The sequence below is a fragment of the Acipenser ruthenus genome, chromosome 9 (genome assembly GCF_902713425.1).
Source record: "Acipenser ruthenus chromosome 9, fAciRut3.2 maternal haplotype, whole genome shotgun sequence".
NCBI classification, from domain to species: domain Eukaryota; kingdom Metazoa; phylum Chordata; class Actinopteri; order Acipenseriformes; family Acipenseridae; genus Acipenser; species Acipenser ruthenus.
The window spans coordinates 57,546,584-57,570,643 of NC_081197.1; the positions used below are offsets into that span (position 1 = coordinate 57,546,584).

At 38.1% G+C, this 24,060-nt stretch overlaps 2 protein-coding genes across 4 annotated transcripts; one reads left to right on the forward strand and one right to left on the reverse strand.

Annotated features, from left to right (window-relative positions):
• Positions 1–1,572: 1,572 nt before the first annotated feature.
• On the forward strand, positions 1,573–23,793 carry LOC117406073 (ADP-ribosylation factor-like protein 13B). Of its 3 annotated transcripts, XM_034009811.3 has the most exons (10): positions 1,573–2,374; positions 5,230–5,300; positions 6,916–7,165; positions 13,918–14,023; positions 14,770–14,972; positions 15,726–15,840; positions 19,046–19,292; positions 20,103–20,213; positions 20,798–20,866; positions 21,833–23,793. In XM_034009811.3, exons 1-10 carry the CDS (start codon positions 2,316–2,318, stop codon positions 21,907–21,909), a joined length of 1,308 nt encoding a protein of 435 aa, XP_033865702.2. In that variant the 5' UTR covers positions 1,573–2,315; the 3' UTR covers positions 21,910–23,793. The 3 variants fall into 3 exon arrangements, with proteins under 3 accessions (XP_033865702.2, XP_033865704.2, XP_033865703.2); XM_034009813.3 differs by lacking the exon at positions 20,798–20,866 and having other exon boundaries at positions 20,103–20,253; XM_034009812.3 differs by lacking the exon at positions 20,798–20,866.
• LOC117406074 (syntaxin-19-like) lies at positions 8,109–12,785 on the reverse strand. Its single transcript, XM_034009814.3, has 2 exons — positions 12,559–12,785; positions 8,109–9,870 (listed from the first exon to the last, which is right to left on the reverse strand). The coding sequence occupies exon 2, from the start codon at positions 9,772–9,774 to the stop codon at positions 8,890–8,892; it is 885 nt and encodes a 294-aa protein (XP_033865705.1). The 5' UTR covers positions 9,775–9,870; positions 12,559–12,785; the 3' UTR covers positions 8,109–8,889.
• Positions 23,794–24,060: the final 267 nt, after the last annotated feature.

The following is a 24,060-nucleotide window of genomic DNA, read 5'->3' on the forward strand; positions in this document are numbered from 1 at the left end:
TGCTATATAAATATCACAACCCCAGAGCCAGACCACCATACATAACACACCCCCACAGTCAGACCGGCACTCCAAACACAGAGCTGCACATAAATGTGTCAACTTTGCTCAGGGAGTTGCCAATAAGATGGAAAACAAATGTACAGCTGTCCTTACAGCAACTGGAAATTAACATAACAGAAATCATTACTAGTATGTCGTTTAAAGAGATTTATATTTCTGTCATTTGCTTTAGACTTCATTGATCAGTTTGTTAAGTGTTCTAAATCAGCCATGATACATATGGAAAATATAGAGAAGTATACCAAGTTTCCATCTGCAAATGCACTTTGAAATCAGTCCTGTGCATTTCCCTCTATAGCAGACAGAGATTGAACTGTAATCATTGAGCCTCTCATCCCCAGTAAGCATTAGATCAACCAGCCTCTCCAACCAGCTCTGATGTAGGAGGCAAGGAGCGTCCATTGAGCAGGGGCTACCCAACTTGTAACACGTCTCGTTTGATTCTGCAGTTTTCAATTGATTAGTTCACTGATACAGAACAAGATCCATTTTCGTATTTTCTTCTGTTGTAATATGCATAAAACAGTGTAATTTATATCTAAGGTTTATCAGGATAATACAAGAATGCATTATACTCACAAAACCCGTCACATTCTCCATATGAAGTCAATTCATGTCGATGGGGGTAGCTGGAATTTGCAAAGGGAAACTTGCCGCTCTCTATGAATACGTGGATACAGCTTGAACACTACCTTCCAAGCAGCAAGACCCTCTCATTATTTAAGAACATAAGAAAGTTTACAAACGAGAGGAAGCCATTTGGCCCATCTTGCTCGTTTGGTTGTTAGTAGCTTATTGATCCCAGAATCTCATCAAGCAGCTTCTTGAAGGATTCCAGGATGTCAGCTTCACCAACATTACTGGGGAGTTGGTTCCAGACCCTCACAATTCTCTGTGTAAAAAAGTGCCTCCTATTTTCTGTTCTGAATGCCCCTTTATCTAATCTCCATTTGTGACCCCTGGTCCTTGTTTCTTTTTTCAGGTCAAAAAACTCCCCTGGGTCGACACTGTCTATACCTTTTAGGATTTTGAGTGCTTAAATCAGATCACTGCGTAGTCTTCTTTGTTCAAGACTGAATAGATTCAATTATTTTAGCCTGTCTGCATACGACATGCCTTTTAAACCCGGGATAGTTCTGGTTGCTCTTTTTTCACTCTTTCTAGAGCAGCAATATCCTTTTTGTAACGAGGTGACCAGAACTGAACACAATATTCTAGGTGAGGTTTTACTAATGCATTGTAAAGTTTTAACATTACTTCCCTTGATTTAAATTCAACACTTCTCACAATATATCCGAGCATCTTGTTGGCCTTTTTTATAGCTTCCCCACATTGTCTAGAGGAAGACATTTCTGAGTCAACATAAACTCCTAGGTCTTTTTCATAGATTCCTTCAATTTCAGTATCTCCCATATGACATTTATAATGCACATTTTTATTGCCTGCGTGCATTACTTCCACTAGATGTCACTAAATCATCCACAGCCTTCCTAACAATGGACTGGTAAAATGTGGATAATAATTCGGGTGAAGGCGCGCCGCGCTCGGCTTTCTTCTTACTGTTTCGTCATGACGTTCTACGTGGTGAACTCTGCAGCCATAGCAGCGAATGGAGCGGCGGTGTAAACAAACCAAAGGGGCCGACAACATCAGCACCCAAGACAGGCTAAATAACAAGACATCTGTTCGCGACCGGTTTCGTTGGGTTTTTTCAATGATGTTTTAAATTGTTATTCAAGGCGCATAGCTATATATATATAGATAGATATTTAATTACCAGCTTCACATCTGAGATCGCGTGGGATATAAGGGGATTTGATTTCACGATAAAATATAAAGTAGAGTAAAACAGAAAGCCACGCGTGAATAAACAGTCTGCACATGTAACTTTATTTTTTAGAAGAAATATCATCTGATTTATTATTTTGAGATTTACATCGGCAATGTGCCGCAGTTGTAAAACTACAGAGGGTAGCCTGCATCTGGACACAACAACAGGATCGTTTTGATTGGACTTGTCTGTACCGTTGGCCTTATCACCGTATCACATCATATCTGAACTAACAACGGAGTTTATTAGTTTTTTTTTTTTTTAAATTTTTGATTGTGTAGTTGAAGTACTCCGAGTCGTTCTTTTCGTTACTGGCAGCTGGGGTTATGATGCCCACCCCTGTCTGTTGCAGATAGTCGTCATGATTAACCACAACAGAGTGGTGTGATTTATTTTTTAAAATCAGCGGGTCTGGAGGGCAATGTTCAGTCTGATGGCGAACTGCTGCAGCTGGTTGAAACGGTGGCGGGAGCCTGCCAGGTGAGGACTTGCAATGGAATCTGTTGTAATAATAGTAATAATAGTAATAATAGTAATATTCATTGAGTGCTATATCATTAATGGTGTCGACTGTATGATGCTAGAGTTACGACATTCTACTGTTGTACGAGGTAGCAGCATTCCCTTAAATCTGAAATGCATGACCACAGTGCAACTGGGTTCATTCTGTCATTGGAAAATGACTCGCCGTTGTTAGGGGTTTAAGATTCTGCTGTAGTAATTTCAAAAGTATGTCCTGAGACAGTAAGCTTCTTGAATAATGGCTTATTGAGGTTACATTACTGTATAGAAATAGTAGTTGGTGTACATTTGAAGCTGGGAGACCGGGATTCATCCCCAGAAACTTGACTGTAAGTCTTGTCCAGACCTGACTTATTTAGTGGCACAGGGTCCCTTCACTTCCCCTTTCCTTCCCATGTTCCAGCCAGGATTGAAACTGATACAGTACAGAAATGTTTGTAGTCTGAATAAGATGTGGAATTACAGGTAAGGATTACAGTGTCATGCTTGGCGTTTATAATGTTCCTCACAAACACGTGGTGGGTGTGTCAGTACGATTTTTTTAAATTTTGATGTTCTATACAAATCAGGGAATACTCTGCAGAGTTGTTTTTTTTTTTGTTCACAAATACACAGAAATGTATTTGTGAACAGTGTAGTAAATCGAGAATGTAGTGATTAAACGGTCTAAGCTTGCTCCTGTTGCTGCAAGTGGATTGTTGCTAAATGAATGTACTTTTTAAACAGATACAGTATCTTACTGAAGTTAGGCAAGGTAAGCAACAACCACAATTATTATTATTTGTTTATTTAGCAGACGCCTTTATCCAAGGCGTCTTACAGAGACTAGGGTGTGTGAACTATGCATCAGCTGCAGAGTCACTTACAATTATGTCTCACCAGAAAGACGGCGCACAAGGAGGTTGAGTGACTTGCTCAGGGTCACACAATGAGTCAGTGGCTGAGGTGGGATTTGAACCAGGGACCTCCTGGTTACAAGTCCTTTTCTTTAACCACTGGACCACACAGCCTCCTAATATAATAAGTGTGTTTATTGGACTCTGTTGTTACATTGTTCTTCACCACATAAAATAGCTTTATGAGTAGCACCTTTTGAAATATTATTTTTCATTTATCAAATATTACCAAGAAAATCTTTGGGAATACTCGGACCACTGGAGTTGTTTTTTGTCTGGGCTCTTATATCTGGAATTTACCAATGAATGTGATTGTGCAAACAATATAAGTAATATTATTAGTTTGCTTGAACTTTTAGATTACAAATAGTTTTACATGATCGTCTTTTTTTTTTTTTAATAAATTTTCTCAAATGAAGCATTTAGTCTCTGTGTCCATATTCAATAAGGAAGTGCCTGAGAATGCCCCTCAAACTCCACTCAGGCCAGTCTCTCTGAGTCTGAACTGGAGTGCAGTGGATCTGAGGTCAGACACAGCTGTTCCCTGAATGCTCCTGCTTCAAACAGCATGTTCTGACTTGCCAGCAGATCTAGTGCCTGCTTTCCTGTGGGTGGTTAATATTTTTTTATTTTAAATCAGATGTGTGAAGTCCCAAATGGATGTAAACTTAAACTGTAAAGGTACAATGTACTTCCAGTTAAATAGATATACAGGTAAAAATAGACTAGTACCAAATACTGCAGGCTTTTTAATCTGGTTCTGAGATAGGGTTATTTCATTATGAGCAGCAAAACATGTTTTCCACCATTGCCCTCAGAACATACACAACTGGCTGGGCATTGCAACCTTGTCTTGTGTTACGAACAAACTCGCCCTCTCCTAGCAACTTGTGTTGCATCCCCACACCTAGAAAGAAAACAAATAGGCCTGTAGTACTTTATTGTCCTACTATTTGTGAATTTAGTTTAGCACTGTTTCTAATGTACTGTGCTTGTAAATACTGTAAAGATTACCATTGAGTTACTGCACATTTACTCATGTTATTCAACTTGAGTCTTAGAACTGCATGATGTAACACACTTAATTACTTTAAGTAAGAGAGTTCTGGGCAGTGTGCAAAGCCTCACTGCAGTACACCATATCTGCTCAGAGATGTACTAATTAATCTCAAAGTAATCTTCATATAAATAAAATCTACAGTTCTACCCAATTGTAATTCGGAAAGTCTATTGGAGGATTGGAGTGTTTGATAAAAGGAAAATTCAGTTATTGTGTTAATCATGTTGGTCTAGAGTGGGACAGATGGATAATTAGAAGATCCATGCATACGTTTTTATTTTATTTTATAATTAAGAAAAAAAAATATATATATATACTGATGCACAAAAGAAACGAAACACTCAGGTCTAATCAAATGTTTAAACATAGATATCAAACAACCAGGGCAGCAGTGCAGAGTAGTGATTAGGGCTCTGGACTCTTGACCGGAGGGTCGTGGGTTCAGTCCCAGGTGGGGGACACTGCTGCTGTACCCTTGAGCAAGGTACTTTACCTAGATTGCTCCAGTAAAAAAAACAAACAAACAAAAAAAACAACTGTATAAATGGGTAATTGTATGTAAAAAATAATATAATTGTATTTAAAAAATAATGTGATATCTTGTAACAATTATAAGTCGCCCTGGATAAGGGCGTCTGCTAAGAAATAAATAATAATAATAATCACAGAAAATGTGAACAAAAATACAGATCAAAGAATCATAAGTTTTCCGTATGAAACGTGACACACTGTCAAAATGAAAACCATTACAAAGTTAGTATCGGGTTCTGTGTTTGAATTGACCTGTTCGTGTGGGTATGCTTTAAGATCCTATCACCTCCCACTGTTGACTTTCAAATATCTGTTTTGTTTTGCAGGAAAGTGACATTGGTGATGGTTGGACTGGACAATGCTGGCAAAACTGCAACTGTAAGAGGCATTCAGGGAGGTGAGCAACACCTACCAACTTACTCACTGAAAATCCCAGCATAATCCTTTACCTCCCAGGAAATGTGATAAAAGAATAAGAAAGAGTATGCAGGCATCTGCCTAATAAATACATAATAATAGTACTACTAATAATATTCATAGCTGATTAACAGCAGGACAATTAAGTAGCCTGGTGATTAAAACATTAAGCATTACGAGTCTGTGATCATAGGTTTTTAAATGAATCGTAGTGTTCACTCCCCTACCTAGCTGTAAAGTAAGATCAATTCAAGATGTAAAAGTTGTTAGATAAGAAATATTCCATACCTGTGGAGTAGGCCTAGATGGGCAGCACACTTCTTGCAAACCATAAACCAAAGCGCTTAAACAGTTAGAATTCTGAATAATCTCAAGTTGACAAAGGTAATTCACCAGTCTGCTGGTAACTGCAAGACCAGGTGGGTGAAATGGAAATGCTCTTCCTGTTGTTTATCATACAAAATCTTTCTTCTTGCCTGGCTCTTCGCAACAACATTTTTAACACATGTGCTGTTTGTTTTAACAGGTATAGGTTTGTAACAAAAGCCATCAAAGGTATTGATTTCTGCAGACTGAACTGCGTAACTGTAACTTCATAATGTCCCTGATGTTTGCCATACCTGCATATACACAGTCTATAAAACAAACAAAAAGGTAGTTGCCCTTAAATCTACCAAACTTAGCTGATAATTGAAGCTCAGTTGGTAGGTGCTTCTGTATCCAACGCAACACAGATAACCATTGATTTACAAGGAACAGTGTGTAAAACACATAACTTGGCCAATATGGAGAAGAGATTTGTTTGCAGATTTCAGCCCACATCTTGAGTAATGGTCATGTCGCAGACTGGTTATATCGGATCATTGCCATCCTGGCTGCACTGAGGCAGATGCATCTATTTCTTTCTTTTTTTCTATCCAGCATGGCGCTTTGAGCTGTCAAACACAGGGGCTGCTTGAAGCCTCTAGTGTACAGCCACCTGTAATGTATGTCTGTGATCCAGGAGAGGCTTGCTTTAGACAAGTGTCATTATCAACCATTTTTTTCTTCTCTTTGTCTAAGATGCACGTGTTTAAGTTTAACTTAACTCTAAATTATTCCTTTTAACTTTATTACATGTTATTCCTGTTTTCAATGATACTGTTGTAAGCAACCCCCCCCAAAAAACAAGGTGGTGTAGAGTCCAACCCCTTTCACTTTTTACATCCAATAAACCTTTACAATTAAAAAAGAGCAGTGACAAGGTCTCTACAAGGGATATCAAGAATATCTGTGTTATCAAGTGTTATCAAAGGAGATCATGTTCCCATCTGCACTATGAAGTTTGATGGACCAGTTAACGCACTAGTGCTGCATCGTAGCTGTTGTGTGTGCATTTACAAAGCAGTGGGATCCACAGCACTACGTATAATACACACGGAACTATGCCATGCTGTGTGTTACTAAGAAATAATGACAGATGCAAGTGTCAAAGCACAACTGCTCATTACACAGGCAACTGCTAAGTTTGTTATTAAGAAAGGGGTGTACTTTTAATTTTGAAGGGAGTAGATTGCAGAAATCACTGGAAAATGACTTTTTTTTTTTTTTTTCAGAAAATCCTGAAGATGTCGCTCCGACTGTTGGGTTTTCTAAAATCGACCTGACACAGGGAAAGTTTGAAGTGACCATTTTCGACCTGGGCGGTGGGAAGAGAATCCGAGGCATCTGGAAGAATTACTACTCTGAATCTTACGGGGTAATCTTCGTCGTGGACTCCAGTGACGTGGAGCGAATCGAGGAGACCAAAGAGACGATGTCCGAGGTCCTGAGGCACCCCCGCATATCAGGAAAGCCAGTCCTAGTGTAAGTGAGAAAGCTTTGCTGTTTAAACCATCAGTGCTACTCAGTCTTTGAGTCTAGCAACGAAATGATGATCAGTGTTTGTTTCTGCACCTCTTTCATACAATGGGGTTCTTGTAGGAAGTGTGTCTGTCACTATTAACTAGGTGTTAGCCTAATTGTTTAGGCAGACAGTTGTGTAAAAGTCTTTGGTGTGACCTCACAATTGAGTTAGAATTAACACTCAAGTGTTGTTACTAAATATTAGATAGTGTCGTGATTGTGACAGATACACAAAAAGCACGTTCTCGGGGCCACATGGCTCAATGATAAACTAAAACAATCTGTCAGGACTTGTGTGAACATGTACGGTACACTACAGAATGTTCCAAACGTTTTGAAAAAATCAGGTTGTATTACTAAATACTAGTGTTAGAAATAGCATTACAGTAGAGGTGTCAAATAAGACCCTGGGGAGGAATCTTGGAGTTATATCTAGTCTGCTTGGTATAGTGCTTTTCTTTTCTTTTCTTTTTTTTTTTTTTTTGAACATGCTGGCATCCTGCCTTTTATTTATGCCGTGTCCCACTTTTACACTCATGGTCTGTGTGTAAGGAGCCTTAACCCATGATGCAAGTGATGCTACTTTACTGTGTTTGTTCCAGTGTTCATCCCAAGTGGCGTGCCTTAGCAAATAAAGGGGCTAATGGGATTGCACTGTAAGCAAACTGTTAATACTTATATTCAAGTGAAACACAAAGTCAAGGATATTATAGGACTGAACAGGAGGAGGAGGAGGAAATCAGTAGTCTGGTCATTTAGCTTTGTTTGACTGCAATATAAACATTTGCTCCCACATTAAAAATAACAAGATAACAATATTTCTTGTAACAAGATAGTTCTTTCATTGAGCTCTTTATAAGATTTTAGGTGTTTTTTTTAATATATATATTATAAACGACTGTAGTTTGATCAGTGTCATGTTGTGTTTATTACATTTTTGCAGATGTGCACAATATATTGCATATAAAAGAGGGAGATTATAAAATGTGATAATACAGCAGTTAGTGTGTTTCTGTTCTCTAATCAATTGGGTATTACAAAAAGCCATCATTAATGTTCGCATGGAGTTTAGTATCACATTTTGAAATAATATATACAATATCTTGTTATATATTAAAGCTATCATAAAAAAAATAAAAAAAAAAAATCTCAGTCCTTTCTCAGGCAGCTTCCTGTTGTTCCAAATAACGTGGTGATTTTCTAAAGTAGTGTCCACTGAGGACTAAATTGAGATTACCAGCCTCTAACATGTGACCCGAGCCAGACTGCCTGACCCATCCAATACCATTTGTCATAACGGCTACAGTTCAGGAATGTTCCCTTCTGATAGATATTATATTATATATTAAAACAGTTGGCTAATAAAATACAAATATATATGCTGATAAACTGGGCAAATATATAGCAGACAGAAAAAAGGTCCCTCAAATATCTCAAAGCTTGCTTATACTATATTGCTTTTGTTCAATTCTGTTACATGTAGAACTACTAAAGTTTGTGACAGTTTGTTCTCCTATTTTCAAGTAATGGCTGTCCACATGTCCCTCGAAGGATGGAATAATATGTACGGAACTGTCATCCTCCCATAACCAACTGCTTCTTAAGAGACTCCTTCTTGATGAATAGTAACCGTAGACCACCTCTGTTTTGTACAGTACTGTACATGCAGCTGTATTGAGGTGTTGTCATTTACAGCAAGGGAAACAACAGCAGCACATCACCTTACAAGGGTGCTTCTTCTTGTATCTCACCGCCAGCTTGAATTTCTCATTCGACTGCTGAATATAATCCTGAGTGTGGATCACGTTGGCTTCGATGTTGTTCACCTGGTCTCCTTGCAGCTCAACCTGCATGTAGATCTCAAGAAACAGCTCCCGCAGGTCCCTCATCTGGCTCTCCAGGTTCATCAGCTCCTTGTGGCGCTGCTCAATCTCGGAGAGCTGTGACTTGGTGATCTTCACTTCGTTAATGATGTTCTCATTGAACACTTCCCACTTGCCTTGCACCATCATCTCATCCACCTCCTCCTCCCGCACCTCCTTCCCCGCCACCTCCAACTGCCGGATGATGAACTGCTTGCACTTCTCCTGCTTGCCCACCAGAGTGCCGTTGTACTGGGACATGGCCTTCTGGAACTGCTTGAAGAGCATGATGTGCTGGGTGTGCTGGATCCTTGTGACTGTAGAGGTCAGCCCGTTGTCCGCCCCAGTCTGCTTGACCTCTTTAGACATGGCCTCCAGTCTCTTGTGAATGTGCTCGGCTCGGATCTTGATGTCCCGTGTAATGTTGTTCTCCTTTTTGATAACGCTGAAGCGGCGCATGGTGGACACCAGGGTTTTCTGCTGCTGGCTGAACTTCGTGATGTCTTCTTCCAGTTCGTTGATTTCATCCTGGATCCGCTGCACGTCATTCAGGATGGACTCCACAATGGGCTCCTTTTCGAAAATCACGGCTTGTTGCTTGATGGCCACCTCTTCCCCCTGACTTGAAGGCTCAACATGGCCATTCTCCTCTTTGGAGAGTTCAGCTTCCTTCACACGTTGTTGTAATTCCAGCAGACGGTCCCTCATTTTCTTTTTTTTCGATTGGTATTTTGTGTGACTTTATTAGCTTGTTATACAGTGCAGCCTAGGACCTGCTTGTAAATCCATTACACCACTGTATTGCTGAAAAAAAAAAGATAAATTAGCAACAATGTAGACAGAAACTTCAAATTGCTACAGTATTTTATGCAGGTGGGAAGTAATTTAGCTGCATTTCCCCTGTGGATTCGCCTTATTGTTTTATTGTCCATTTCCCTGTCCTCTGTTTACACTGCTTAATTATTTCTGTTGGCAAAACAGATCTTCAAGATAAGTAATGTTTATGGGTTGAACATTTTTGAATACAAAACATTTTTTTTTATTCAAGAATAGTTCCATTAATTTCTGTACAAGCTCATTTAAAATAAGAACATAAGAAAAGTTTGTGAATGAGTAATCGCCATTCATCCCATCAAGGCTTGTCCCTTGTTACCACAATATTCATCCCTACTAGGAGGATCTAATTTAAAAGGACAGAATGTAGTCGTTTTTGTTCCTAGCGTTTTAGATGCTACTACGTCACCTGGTTGGCTATTCTATGCATTTCTATAAAAAAGTGCTTACTTTTACTTTTACTCAGCTTCCATTTATGCCCTCTTGTTCCACTTTCTGTGCTGAATTTGAAGTAGTGTCTTGGGTTAACCTTATCTAAACTATTAATGATTTTACAGACTTCAATCAAGTCCCCTCTTTCCCTTCTTTTTTTTCTAGGCTGAAGAGATTTCATTATTTTAACCTTTCCTCATAGCTCATGTCATTATGTCCTTGGATCAGCCTAGTTGCCCTTCTCAGTACCTTCTTGAGTGCAATGATGTATTTTTAGTACCATGGTGATCAAACCTGCACACAGTATTCTAGGTGGGGTCTAACTAGGGCATTGTATAATCTTAGCATAACCTCTCTAGACTTGTATTCCACGCTTTTTGCAATGTAGCCTAAAAATCTGTTTGCCTTTTTAATTGTCTCACCACATTGGCGAGATGCTTCCTTGTGATGGCAGTGAAAACATCTGCAAAAGAGAAACTGCAAACAGCTACAGGAGTAGACCTGCTCAAACAGGATCTCATTAAATTGGATCAGGAAGCAGTAACAGTAAACTTTTAACTGTGTTCTATTCATATTTTGACATTCGGTAAGGAAGTGCTGTATACATGCAATCTGTATTGTATGTGTATTTGCATAACACAAAGTCACGAGTGATCTTAAGTACTTAAGAAGTCTGTAAGACTGCTTGTGTTCATTACTCTCAGGCCCTAACTTAAGTTCCCCATGCCACTGCAGTACATGCATGTTTTCAGTGAGGTGCTTGGCTTTCTCATCTGGGTAAGAGTAAAAAAAAAAAAATATATAGCTTTCTGCCAAAATATGGACCTCATGCAGTCGAAGAAAGTTTAGTTCGGAGCATGTGAATGTAACCTTTGGAGAGGGGGGGATGAAACATAATTTATACAAGGTGACCTATTTGTCAAATGCTTAGTATCTGAGGCAGCTGATGTTAACCGCTTAGTATCTGAGGCAGCTGATTTTAAAATGTTTCAGTTGAACCCCCTGTTGAGATTTAAAGCTGTAAATAATGCACACAGGCTACACACAGTATTTCAGTGCTGATCATCTTCTTATGATTGAAGGCTTATTAATATAACAGGCTGCTTTGTTCTGTACAATGCAGGGGTTTCAGAGACGCTGGGCTTTAATTAACACAGTGCTCAGTGCTACAGTCTAATCCAATCCAAACAAAACTTTAATGAAGGAGTTACACAACCTTCCAAACTGTAGATCTGTATACATACCAGCTCTCTTAGTTACAAAAGAACACATGCTTTAAGAGTATTTGAGACCCGTACTGCACACGCACACACACACACACATATACACACAAATAAGGTTTGCAGATTTGTACAGATATATTTTATTAATGCATGGAAACAAAATATTTAAAATGTTGTCGCACATACTTTTTGATTCAGCAAACATGTTTGAGTCAACAAACTAAGCTTAAAGTCAGCAGGACAAGCACATTCTTTTTCCAGATGAGCTGACATTCAGCAGAGCTGTGCAGTACAGAATGCTGCTTTTCTTAGGAGAAGCAGGTCAGGAGATAAAATATTCTTGTTATCTGATTAAAACTCTGCCTAACAGGAAAAGAAAACAAACAAGAAACTGTTTGTGAAAATGCTTCAGTTGGTGTTTTTTTTTTGTCTCTTTTTTTTCTAAACTTTTGTTTATCCATAAAGCTACTTTTTAATATGCATTTTTGTCCATTTGTAGTTCCTGCAGTTGTTATTTATCATTTGATTTTAACTGTACACTGTAGTACAGTTGAAATGCTATATTATACACCAGTACATTACCGGACTTGTGCATAGCACTGCTATATCGTGAGTATAAATATGCAGTACATTCAGTAAATAATTCATTATGAAGGAAAAGCTTGGTCATACATGTGTAGACCGCCTGCACCCCTTTCCTGGCATAAGCAAGTGCAGCTGAGGGTTATTTTGAGATCAGGTGTAACTTTTTATTCCCAAGATTTAGGTCTATTGACTTCTCTATAACATTAATCATTTGAGCAAGAACAAACTTGCTAAGCTTTTGCGCCAATGTAATTAGAATAAAAAGCTATCAATGTTTTGAAACGAGAAATAGATTTATTTTTTTTTATTTAAATTTTTTATTTATTTGACTTTGAAACAGGTGGATCAAACTTTGCACTGGATCAAAAGTTTAATAAATGTATCCCAGTGTTAAAATAAAGTAAACCAACATAGTTACCTTGTGGGAAGCATGAAATGGGAGCATTTCTGTCAGCAGTCTTCAACAATCCAGCTGCTTCAGTTTCTAACAGCAGAGCAAGGAGAAGGAAACGCCCCTGTGCTAGAGATCCTGAGAGGTCTGTTGAAGCTGTGACTTTATTGTTCTGACAGCATCACAATAAGGAACAATGTGCGGAGAAGGAAACATGTGCTGCAGCTGCCATGATGTCTCATCCTGCGCTCCTGGAAAATCAGGCTCTGCCTGTTTTGAGGCCCACCCCTAGATTGCCACAGGAGTGTTTTCTGTTTGACCAATAGGATGAAGCTTACTGTGGATTATTAGACTATCTACCAATGTTGGTATGCCAGGCTTTAAGAATACTACAGGAAACTCACACAGAGTACTGTGAACCACATGCACTTGCCATTGTGTTGAATGCATTGTATTCAGGGGCTATTCATTTAATGTTGAATGCTTTCAATTGTATTTGTCCATGTAAAGGTCAAAACACAAGTTAAGTGTTTTTTACAGGTATGTCATGCAAATTATAGTGGTTAAACTGCATTCGCAAAGTATATTTGGAATAAAATAAATAGCAAGTTGAAAGTTTATAAAAATACTTAAATATTAAAAAATAGATATATTAATAGTAATACTGATCTTTGTATAGAACAAGATTAAAAGGCAAATAACTGAATTAATGATACAGCTCTTGTAAGGCAATATTTGTAGTGGTTTCTGTCAGAGAGGAAATACAGTATCAGCAATTTGAACTAGTCTTCTGAGGTACAAATAAAAAATGTTAAACAGATCAACCAAAACTTTTTCAGTAAATTGTTTTCCATCAAAAGAAATGGTCCATGGCATTTGGAAATATTTTAAAATATAAAATATCCCCAATGCAAAGAGCAGTCCAGCCACATTACACTGCGATGAGAACATGAGGAACAGTGCAGTCTACCTTCCCATGCTGCTGTAAACTGTGTCTTGTTTATTTAGCGCCCTCCAGCTATTCTGAATGATTGGCTCAATTTCTAGTTTCTGTACTGACGTAGAAACTGAGATTGAAACCAGTTTTGTTTTATTAATAGAATGGGGTGGAGTATCTCTGGGCTGCAATGGGTCTTTCGTATTGTTCACCAACTGCTAATATCTTATTAACATTAAGGTGATGCGATTTGATTAAAACCCTTAAGCCATACACTTTAGTCAACAGATGACTAAGGTTCATAAAATGCTAAGTAAAGATTAGATCAAAACAAAGTTCTCAACCTGAATTGTGTTTTCAGTCCCTATTAAACTAACTGCATTTTACAGTATAATATATGGTACAGCAGTAACACTATACTTGCCGGTATATGTTTGTTTGTTTTTTAGGCTGGCCAATAAACAGGACAGAGATGGGGCACTAGCTGAAGCAGACATCATTGAATACCTGGCCCTGGAAAAGCTTGTTAATGAAAACAAGTGCTTGTGTCAAATTGTAAGTATACTGTATACAAAAGAGCTGTATTTGTGTTTCGGGCGTGTCTGCACTTTGGATGCTTTGGGTTTGTTTTACTGTAGGCGATGGGACTTTAGACTCTGTCAGCCTCTTTGGGTACTCGTTTTAAAATAATAAATGCAAACATGAAAACAACAGATAGCTGCAGGATTGTCCTTTTTCATAAAATATCTGGTGAGCAAAGCTCACCTAAAAACACCATTCAACCCATTTATCCAGCCACTTCACTATAGATTCACTGGTGCAGCAGGTATCACTTTATGACCCTCCCTGGCACCACTTTAAGTCCCATGTGCAGCAAAGGGAATGTTTTAAGTGTGGTGATAATTCTCCGTATTGCTGCACAGAATAGGTGCTTTGAGTTTGATTGTCCTTGCAGACTAAACCCTAAACCCAAAATCCTGGTCTGTTGGAGTAATGTCCTTGGAGTAATGTACTGTTTCCATTTAAGTCTGTATTCATTTTGCTTATGTTTTTGCCTTGGGATGAATTAATGACCCACTTAATAGCACAGTTGAATACAATTCAATACAATGGTCTGAGTTAGGAAAGATTCACAAGTTTTGGGATGGCTGCATCAAGATCTACTACTGTTTAGATCATTCAATTAGACCCATTTTTTTGGTTTTACAGGTAATTTAACATAAACTATAAATACAAATGGGCTCATTACCTTCAATACAGGCAGTAGTTAACACAGGCTAACTGTACGTTTATACTTCCAGGAACCATGTTCAGCAGTTCTTGGATATAGAAAAAAGTTTGATAAATCCATAAGAAAAGGTCTCAGCTGGCTGTTGAACAACGTGGCAAATGATTTCGAGGCTTTAAGCGAGCGGGTGCAGAAAGACACGGCAGAGCAGAAAGCACAGGAGGACCAGGAGAAAAGGGAGAGAGCCGAGCGAGTGCGACAGGCTCGAGAAGAAAGGTGAGTGGGGTAACACTGTACAGAACAGGATCGTGAGAGGAAAGGTGAGTGGGGTAACACTGTACAGAACAGGATCGCGAGAGGAAAGGTGAGTGGGGTAACACTGTACAGAACAGGATCGCGAGAGGAAAGGTGAGTGGGGTAACACTGTACAGAACAGGATCGCGAGAGGAAAGGTGAGTGGGGTAACACTGTACAGAACAGGATCGCGAGAGGAAAGGTGAGTGGGGTAACACTGTATAGAACAGGATCGTGAGAGGAAAGGTGAGTGGGGTAACACTGTACAGAACAGGATCGCGAGAGGAAAGGTGAGTGGGGTAACACTGTACAGAACAGGGGGGTTCCAGTGTAAAAGAGCAAGGCTGTGTGTACTAGTATGAGTGGCTATGGAAAAAGGCACATGTATTTTCTCTTTTTTTCCATTTTTTAAAATAAATTCCTGAGCTTTTATAGTAGTTTGGCATACAGATGTGATTTCCAGTAAATCACCTTGGGTATGTAATAAATACACCAATGTGCAATAGTATTTACATTCCCCTGCAGAAAAACATAAACAGCTGGGTTACTTGCACGTTTCTTATGCCTTCAGAAGTCTTAAATAAAGGCTGGAAAAGGGATCCTGTTCTTTCACTTGAGAATGCTTTCTCCAGGACTTGGGATGCTTCCTTATTTGGAGATGTGAGAGTTCAGCAGGAGGCAGCTGAGATCTGGGAGTGAGAGTTGTTTACATATTTGGCCTGTTTGTTTTGTCAGAGAGCAGGGAGAGCAAGAAGAGGCTGAGAGAGAGGGGCGGTCCATCCAGAAAGAGGATCCTGAGGCTGGTACCATGGTTAACCCTTTTCAGCCCATAAGCAATGTGATTACACAGGTGCGTGCTTTCAAAAGGAAATCTACTTAATCTGCTAGACAGGATACTGTGGGACCCATAAAATAAACTTTTAAGGAATGTTTTTTAAACCGCCTTACTTTAAAAAGTTATTTCAAAACTGTCAGCAAACCATTACTTAAAACATTCCTAAAGCTTTATAAATAGGGCACTGTGTTTATAGGTTTGTTTTGTTTTGTTTTGTTTTTCATGCCCTCTTACATACCTTGGCTCATACATTTCTTCATTAAATTGGTCATTGTCCCCACTGCTTAATAGCATCACCATTGTGATTTTGAATAGATTACAGTCAGATATTGGTGTTTTAAAATATTCTTTATATTCAATTGAGGTTTCAATTTTTTTTTCTTTATTTAACTTACTCTATGTAGATAACATACTCTGTTTGCTTTAACAGTAGCCCTTTAGTTGCCCCTCCATGTTATTGTTTAGTTCAACATTCACATCATCAGAACCAGTTGTTTTAAACTTGGTATGGACATTCCTTAGCACATATTCTTAAAGGTATCAAAATGTAGGCAATATCAAGCATATATACATATTTCAGTCTCACTTTTTTTTAACAGGCTCTTGGAGACAATAAAGGTTCTTAAAAGTAGCCATAAGACCCATGTTAACACAATCCCGTAACACGCGTCTTAAAACTATAAATAAGTTGGTATTTACTAATGTGAATGCCGCTTATTAAGACACGTACTATGGAAATCATTAGCATATTAAGATGTGCCTTATCACAGAAGATAAGGCGCATCTTAACGAAATGACGACATAGGGACCACTGACTATAAAGGAATGAGCAGAGATTCAGATATACACTTGTCAGTTCTTGACTTTTACTAAATATATGTATTAAATACTGGCGTTTCAAAGGCAGGATCGCAAAAATAAATAAAGTTATAAACAATCCTACCTAGACACTGTCATGGCTGTACAGTATATATAAAAAGCATTTCGCTTATATAGTAGCCTATTCTTTTTTTTTTAAATCCACCATTTGATTAGAATAGTCTGTAGCCCTTAGGCTACATTAATGAAACTGTGAATACAATGAAGTATGGAGTTGGCATTTAGACCAGATGGCATATTTCAGCGATCAACTCATTTCTATTCACATTGAAATGCCATTTTACAACGTGGATCTCGCAGACACCAATTGCAAGAAATGCACAGGTAATAATAACTAGAAATAACTATACTGTGCATAGCCTACTGTATAATCTATTGTAGCTAGACAAAGAATCATTTTGTACAGGAAAGTGCAAATCGGTTACACTGTGAAGGTACAGAATTATTTGTACAGAAGTAATAGCAGGTATGCAGAAGGCATCGACCCCAGTGCCAGCCGACACATGCAATGGTATAGCTGTGCCTTAATCGTGTGGAGAAAAAAAAAAGTGCACTCTCTGCAGGTATGTGATTTAGGAGAACACTTCCTTCTTTGATATTATGTGCTGTTGAGATTGTAAACCCAATTTCCTTTATTTATATTACCGTGTTTCAATGATGTCTGTATGAACGCAGTTATCACCATTTTTTTTGCATGCTTTTTATGTCTATAGGCTACATATTTTCAATGTCCTGTTACTTAATTTTGTTTGTACAGTTTTGTTTAATCATAATATACCTGCATATAGATGCATTTCTGTTCAAAAGTTGTTTTTATTTATTTATTTTATGCAGTCGGCTGGTATATGTGCGTTTTAGTATATAAACGCATTTATTTTAAAATCTTACTTATTTAGAGTTTCGGATGTGTAGTATCGTACATTATTATTATTATTATTATTATTATTATTATTATTATTATTATTATTATTAGCTTATTTAGCAGACACCTTTATCCAAGGCGACTTACAGAGACTAGGGTGTGTGAACTGTGCATCAGCAGCAAAGTCACTTAAAATTACATCTCACCCGAAAGACGGAGCACAAGGAGGTTAAGTGACTTGCTCAGGGTCGCACAATGAGTCAGTGGCTGAGGTGGGATTTGAACCGGGGACCTCCTGGTTACAAGCCCCTTTCTTTTAACCACTGGACATATACCTGTACCTTGTGCTCACAGACAGCTTTAAGACAGATCTAGGTTCGTAATACCTGCTTTCCATCAGTGCTATCTAGCACGTGATTTAAGGTGTGCTTCATGGTTAGCACAGTTTAGTAAATATCGTCTGAATATCATTAGCCTCATTAGTGCTCTCATGCCATTTCATTTGAATACATCACCATCCATGCCTTTTGCATATTCAGCAGATGCTAATGTACCCATCATGTTATTTTTAAGGCATACATGCTAACTCACGTCTTATGCTTTAAGTCGTGCTTTATAGTGGTTGATGAATAAGGGATTATCTAGCACGCGTCTTATCCTTGGATAGCACACATGTTATTGCATAAGAACCTTTAGTAAATGAGGCCCTATGTTTCAAACATATTTCATATATGTTGAGCCTTTAAAAGCTGTTCCTTTAAAACAACTTGCACAATCCTAAGGGACAAATACAGTACAGATAACATTTCATTCCATTATGCAAAGCAAGTGCAATGTTGTATTTAAACATACTTTACAATTTTCTTAACTATCTAGTGTTCTTTATTTTTTTTTACCTTGAGCTAGTTTGAGCATGGAATGTAAATGCCTTATTTCATTACAGTATGCCACATTCTATGAATGTGAGTCATAATGACCATCTTAATCAAGGTACACAGTGAGATATACCTATCAAAGCTCCAGAATAAACCTTGATATGTAGTGCACACTTTTGTGCAAATGACATGTGTCTTATTTGCATATGTATATAATTGACCTGACATGGATTTTGTAATTTTATAAAAGCTGTATCACCTTGTTGCATGTAAAATTTAATCATGATCAAGGTCAATCACAGGTCTGACAGGAGCCTTCTTATCAAAGTCTGCCCATGCACTGATAATTGACAGTGAGCAGTCTCAAAAGTGATGTAGTTCTGGAAAACAGACTTTGCTGCAGTGTCACCCCCAAGTGGTAATCGCTGGGGTCATGTATTCCTCCAGAGCAATTTAAACATCTATCAAACTTACCCATGGTGGCCCTGTTCTGATTTTGGAAGTGCCATGACCTGAAGAAATGGGATGTTAACTACTTTAGTATCCCTTTTGTTAAGCAAGCTTGCATTGCAGGGCCAAGGCTTGATTCTTTTTCTGGCTTTAGAATGAAGAAAAAATGAAAGGGGAAAAGGAAAAGAAGAAATTGCAGTCTGAAAGCAAGTCTGGAGCAATACCACTGCAGCCCACTCGGGATGCTGAGGATGTGGAGACTGGGAGCAACCCTGGCAGTGAGCTGAGCAATAGTGGGATGGTCCACAACTACACCACCGCTCTCAACCAGCAGCTACAGCAGGAGCAGGAAGAGGAGGGGGAGGAGAGTGAGCGCCAGACCCCAGACAGCATAGACTCGGGTGAGAGAGAACAATCTCTGTAAGGCTTTCAGTTGTGTGCTTTTAGGATTGTTTTCAAAGATTGGTTGGTGACAATGCCAGATTAAATTCCTTGAACTAAATGTCTTTTGTCTTACAAAATATAAAATGTACAAACATCGCAACTGTTGGGTATCGGAAGAGGTAGTCCAGCCCATGGAGGCTCATCAATCGCTAGCATACCATTTGCACCTGTGCAACCTTTATCTCTACCATCAATAAATACAGTGTTATAAGCTGTTCTACATGAAGGAGCTTTAAACATAGACAATAAACATTCACTGCTTAAAATTCTTCCATTCTGAACTTGTATTCCGTTTCCATGCAATTCCCTCTCGTCTAAAATTGTGTACTGTCTGTTATGTTATTTAGGCTGAGCGCACAGCAGAGTGCAGGCAGTGTTAAAATAATCTTTAAATGCTGTACTGTGCGAGTCTCAGAGGATCCTGTATGTCAAGGGTCGGCCACTCCGGTTCAGGAGGGCCATTCTACATGAGGTTTAATAGGTTTAATGAAATATTTACCTACATGCAGGTTTAATTGCCCCGATGTTCACCACAATTCCAGTCCTTGAGGTCCGGAGCCCTCCTGGTCTTTGTTCAACTTGTACCTTAAATTACATATTCAAACCAATTTAACCTGCTTCCAGGCCTTAATCAGCTTATTATTAAACAATGCCACTAAAACCTGTCTGACCCCTGACCTTGAGGGCCGGATTTGTGCAGCCTTGGGATACAGTATAAAAACATTGCATCATTAAAATGGAATGTTTTCTCAACTTTCTTGACCAAGCCAAAAAGAAGTCCAACAAGTCAAAGCTGAGGTTGAAGAGGAAGCACAGGGTTGAACCAGCCAGCACGGACGATGCTGTCCCTGAGAGCCCAACACCACCCCCGCCCCCCGGTGAGTAACGGCAGTGAAGAGAAAGCTGAAGAAAAGCCAGGTCAGGAACATTTTATAACCTTTAAAACAGTCCCGTGCTTCGTGAAGCACTTGCCTCTCATTATCCTTAACTTTCTTTCTTAGATTGTTTGTTAGTTTGTTAGGCTTTATTGTCACTTTGACTCCTTTTGAAGCCCATTGATCTTGCCACTACCTTACAGATCAACTTCCTATGCAGCAGAGATTTGGACACAATCTTATATGCAGCATAAAACAAGAGTGCAGGGTCAAGAAGGGTCCTAATACTCACTTAACAGGAAGTGAAAATATTCTGCCGTCAGGGTGAAAATAAAGAGTAGAAAACTATGCAGCAAAATAATGAGGGAGAAAGCTGTTATGTTAATGGAGAGGTCTGACACTGTTAATAAACCACCCCATCCCAACACAAAGTGCAATTCTTAAGATAAATATATGAAAGCATATTTTACAGACATGATACAGAAACCAGTTAAAATGTAATTCTAACCATTTAATCAGCCTGTTGGCATTAACAAAAAAAAAACAAAAAAAAAGGTTCATATTATTGTATTTTTATATTTTTTTAGTTGGCTGGGGTACTCCCAAAGTTACTAGACTTCCTAAACTTGAACCACTGGGGGATACAAGACGTTCTGGTAACTGTATTTGATGTTGCTTGGCATGGCTTTCAGTTCCATTCAGCCAGGCATTCTTCATTGTAATCAATACTGACAACTGCTTTTCAGCTTGATGTGTATGCGCCAACATTTTCATTGTCTATTGTCATAGTGTGTTTCCTTGCTGTTCTGTGCATCTAACAACATTTGTCAATGACTTTAACACTGTTGTGCCATATACTCTTAACAATTCTACATACTATTCTATACCCCTAACTTTTAATATTGCTTTCTTCTGGTTTTCGCATCCTTCTAATAATAATGTTGTGTGTTTTTGAGTGTATGTGTCTCGAAAGCTACTTGTAATTACTTACTCTCCTGAGCTTTTCACTAGTTGAAGTACAGTTACACTGCACTGATGAGCCCCAAACAGGGCAAAACATGTTTGCAGTTACTTGAATGTAGAAGCGTTTTTGCGACTTTCACTTGACTTGATTGGCTCTTGTAATGCTTACATTTGCATATCATGATTACCCATAATTCTATAGTTACTGCTTTCTCTCACCTTAACTCAAAAGCTACTTGTGTATGTATGTATGTATGTATGTATGTATGTATGTATGTATGTATTAATCAATCAATCAATCAATCAATCAGTCTGTGGTTAGAAGACTGTCTTCTGCCATAAAATGGGGCTACACTGTAAGTTTCAACCCAATATAAGGTTCAGGTACATATTAAATATTGAAATAACCATCTACATTAGATACTTTATTGTATAATGCAAAAAGATAAAAAAAAGAAATAACAATCATGGCATGTGATCAGTGACATATACCAGAAACACAATGATTGAACAATTACCTCACAGTGGAGTCTGTAATCTGTAATTGTCAGCATTTGGTGCATCCTAGTGCATAGGATAAATGCAGTGAAAAGTCAAAGAAATGTGGTCTTAGTGTAAATGCTGATGTGTTTTTTCTTTTGTCTTTCTTCTTCCAATAGATTTTTATGGCAAGCCTCTCCCTCCCGTGTCAGTCAGGCAGAGACCTAACAGTGACGCTCATGATGTCATTTCTTAACCGCTATCCCAGCAAGGAGTTTATGTGCGCTCACAGAGAACTTTCTTTTAAGTTAGAGAAAAGTATTGGCTGCTTATACACAGACACACACACTTATTTAAGCAGTGCTACAATGAGATACGCTACATCACCAAGTCAGTTCAATGCACACCGTTACCACTACAGACCTGCCGCTGCTGCTGTTGATTTTGAAAGAGGAGGAGCAATATTTCGGAGGATAGAGCCAGTATCCTATTTGACTGTATGGTTACAGTACAATCGTGAACTTGCACTCAAATTTGACCGTCATACATTTCAGGAAAATGTGGAAAAGAGACTCCTACAGTTCATACTGTAGTATCTGGAATGGTTTGTGTGTTTTTTAGTCAGTATAGACGAATTGTCATTCATATCCTCTGAGTGGCAAGAAGCGTGCAGGCAACAACCTTGGGACCATCATTTTATGATTTATATCCTTTTTTCCTACTTAAAATAAGTATTTGTACAGCATTTGTAAAGATTTTGTGGTTGCTGTCTTTTGTAAATTTTTAAAAGCATGCATACAATGGTTTATTTACAATGCCTTAGTGGGTTACATCCAGTGTGGTTCAAATGAACAGGGTTATTCAGAATGTGTACAAACTTACCATAATGCTACATTTATCTTATTTCATACATCTCAGTACAGTAAAAGTGTCCATCTCACTACAGTATGGCAGTTTGTACAAGTCTTGAAATATTGAATTTTCTGGTCTGGGTTTAGTAGAATTGCTCAAGGTATTTGCAGCGTGCCCACATTACTATTGGCAATTTCTGTATGTGCAGTGGCTTTTAATTGTCCTTTGTATGTTGTTAAACAGTGTTGATTTGAGATGGACCCCATGAAAAATGAAAAATACAAATTCAAGTAGGATGGGATGAGTGTTGTGAAAGGTTGCTATCCAGCTACTGAAAAGTGTGGATTGCAAAATGCATAGGAGCACCAGCAGGTGTCATTAACAGGAATGAATCCATCTCCAGAACCGACATGTACCACTGTGCTGTGACAGTCTCTTGGAAAAGCTTTTTTCAACAAATTTTACCCATTGTCTTAATAGAAATAGCATTATTTTAAGTTTGTCCACATTTACAAATAGCTCTATAGTATTATCTCTGGATTTAATCATCTGCCAGAAAACAACAGTTTTCTAATATCATATCGCCAGAGAAAGGAACAACAATACAGCAGGTAGTGAATTGAATGATGTCTGTGGGAACTGGTGAAGCATTTTAGAGTACTGGGCTAAACAGTATGTTTGTCTTATGAGCCCAATGTGTTATACCACAGAAACTTTAAAATATGTATTATTTAACTGTTGGTTTGTTGTTTAAAAATGGAGTGAAAAGTAATCCTTCGATGGTTTACACAAGGGTGTGCATTTAAAATATGACGTGAATCTCTAACGTTTACAATCAACTCTAATATTACTGTGCTAATTCAAAAACTGAATATGAAAGTACCATACACTAGTGAAGCTATTTTAATTAAGAAAAAAAATAAACTGTACCTACCAGAAACTAGTTGCTTGTGCAACTCCTTTTCTTATTGTATCCTCTTAGTTCCATAACGTTATATCTTATATGTCCAAAAGGCTTAACGTGTTTTAAAAGAAGTGGTAAACAGGTAATATTCTGTATTTCAACACTGCATTTTTGTCTCACTTTTTTTTTTTTTTTTAGAGACATTGCATGGATGTTTTTTAACTACCTTATATGCTACATGCATTTGTTAACTTACATAAAGAACAATTTTGTTTGATTGTAACCCATATGCTGTATACCAGTGTGCATAATATATTCTTCACTTTTTTTGTATGCTTGATATGATAGTACCTGATTTTAAAACAAGAATCTTTGCTTATTTAACGGTGTGTGTTGTCTATTTTGGGTTTGAATTCTTTTAAATTAAACAATATTTGAAAAGCTTGGAAAAAAGTAAAAAGTGCAATTCTCGCTTTTACATCAGTTCACATTAGTGTACATTTTTAATAACAAAAATACTGCAACCAGTATTCAATTTCACCTTTTGGGTAAAAAACAAACATGTTTAATAATTATAGCAAAACAAGCAAACTTTGTGCATTAAAATACATTTTATTCCAAAAAAATGATATTTTTATTATATAACAAATA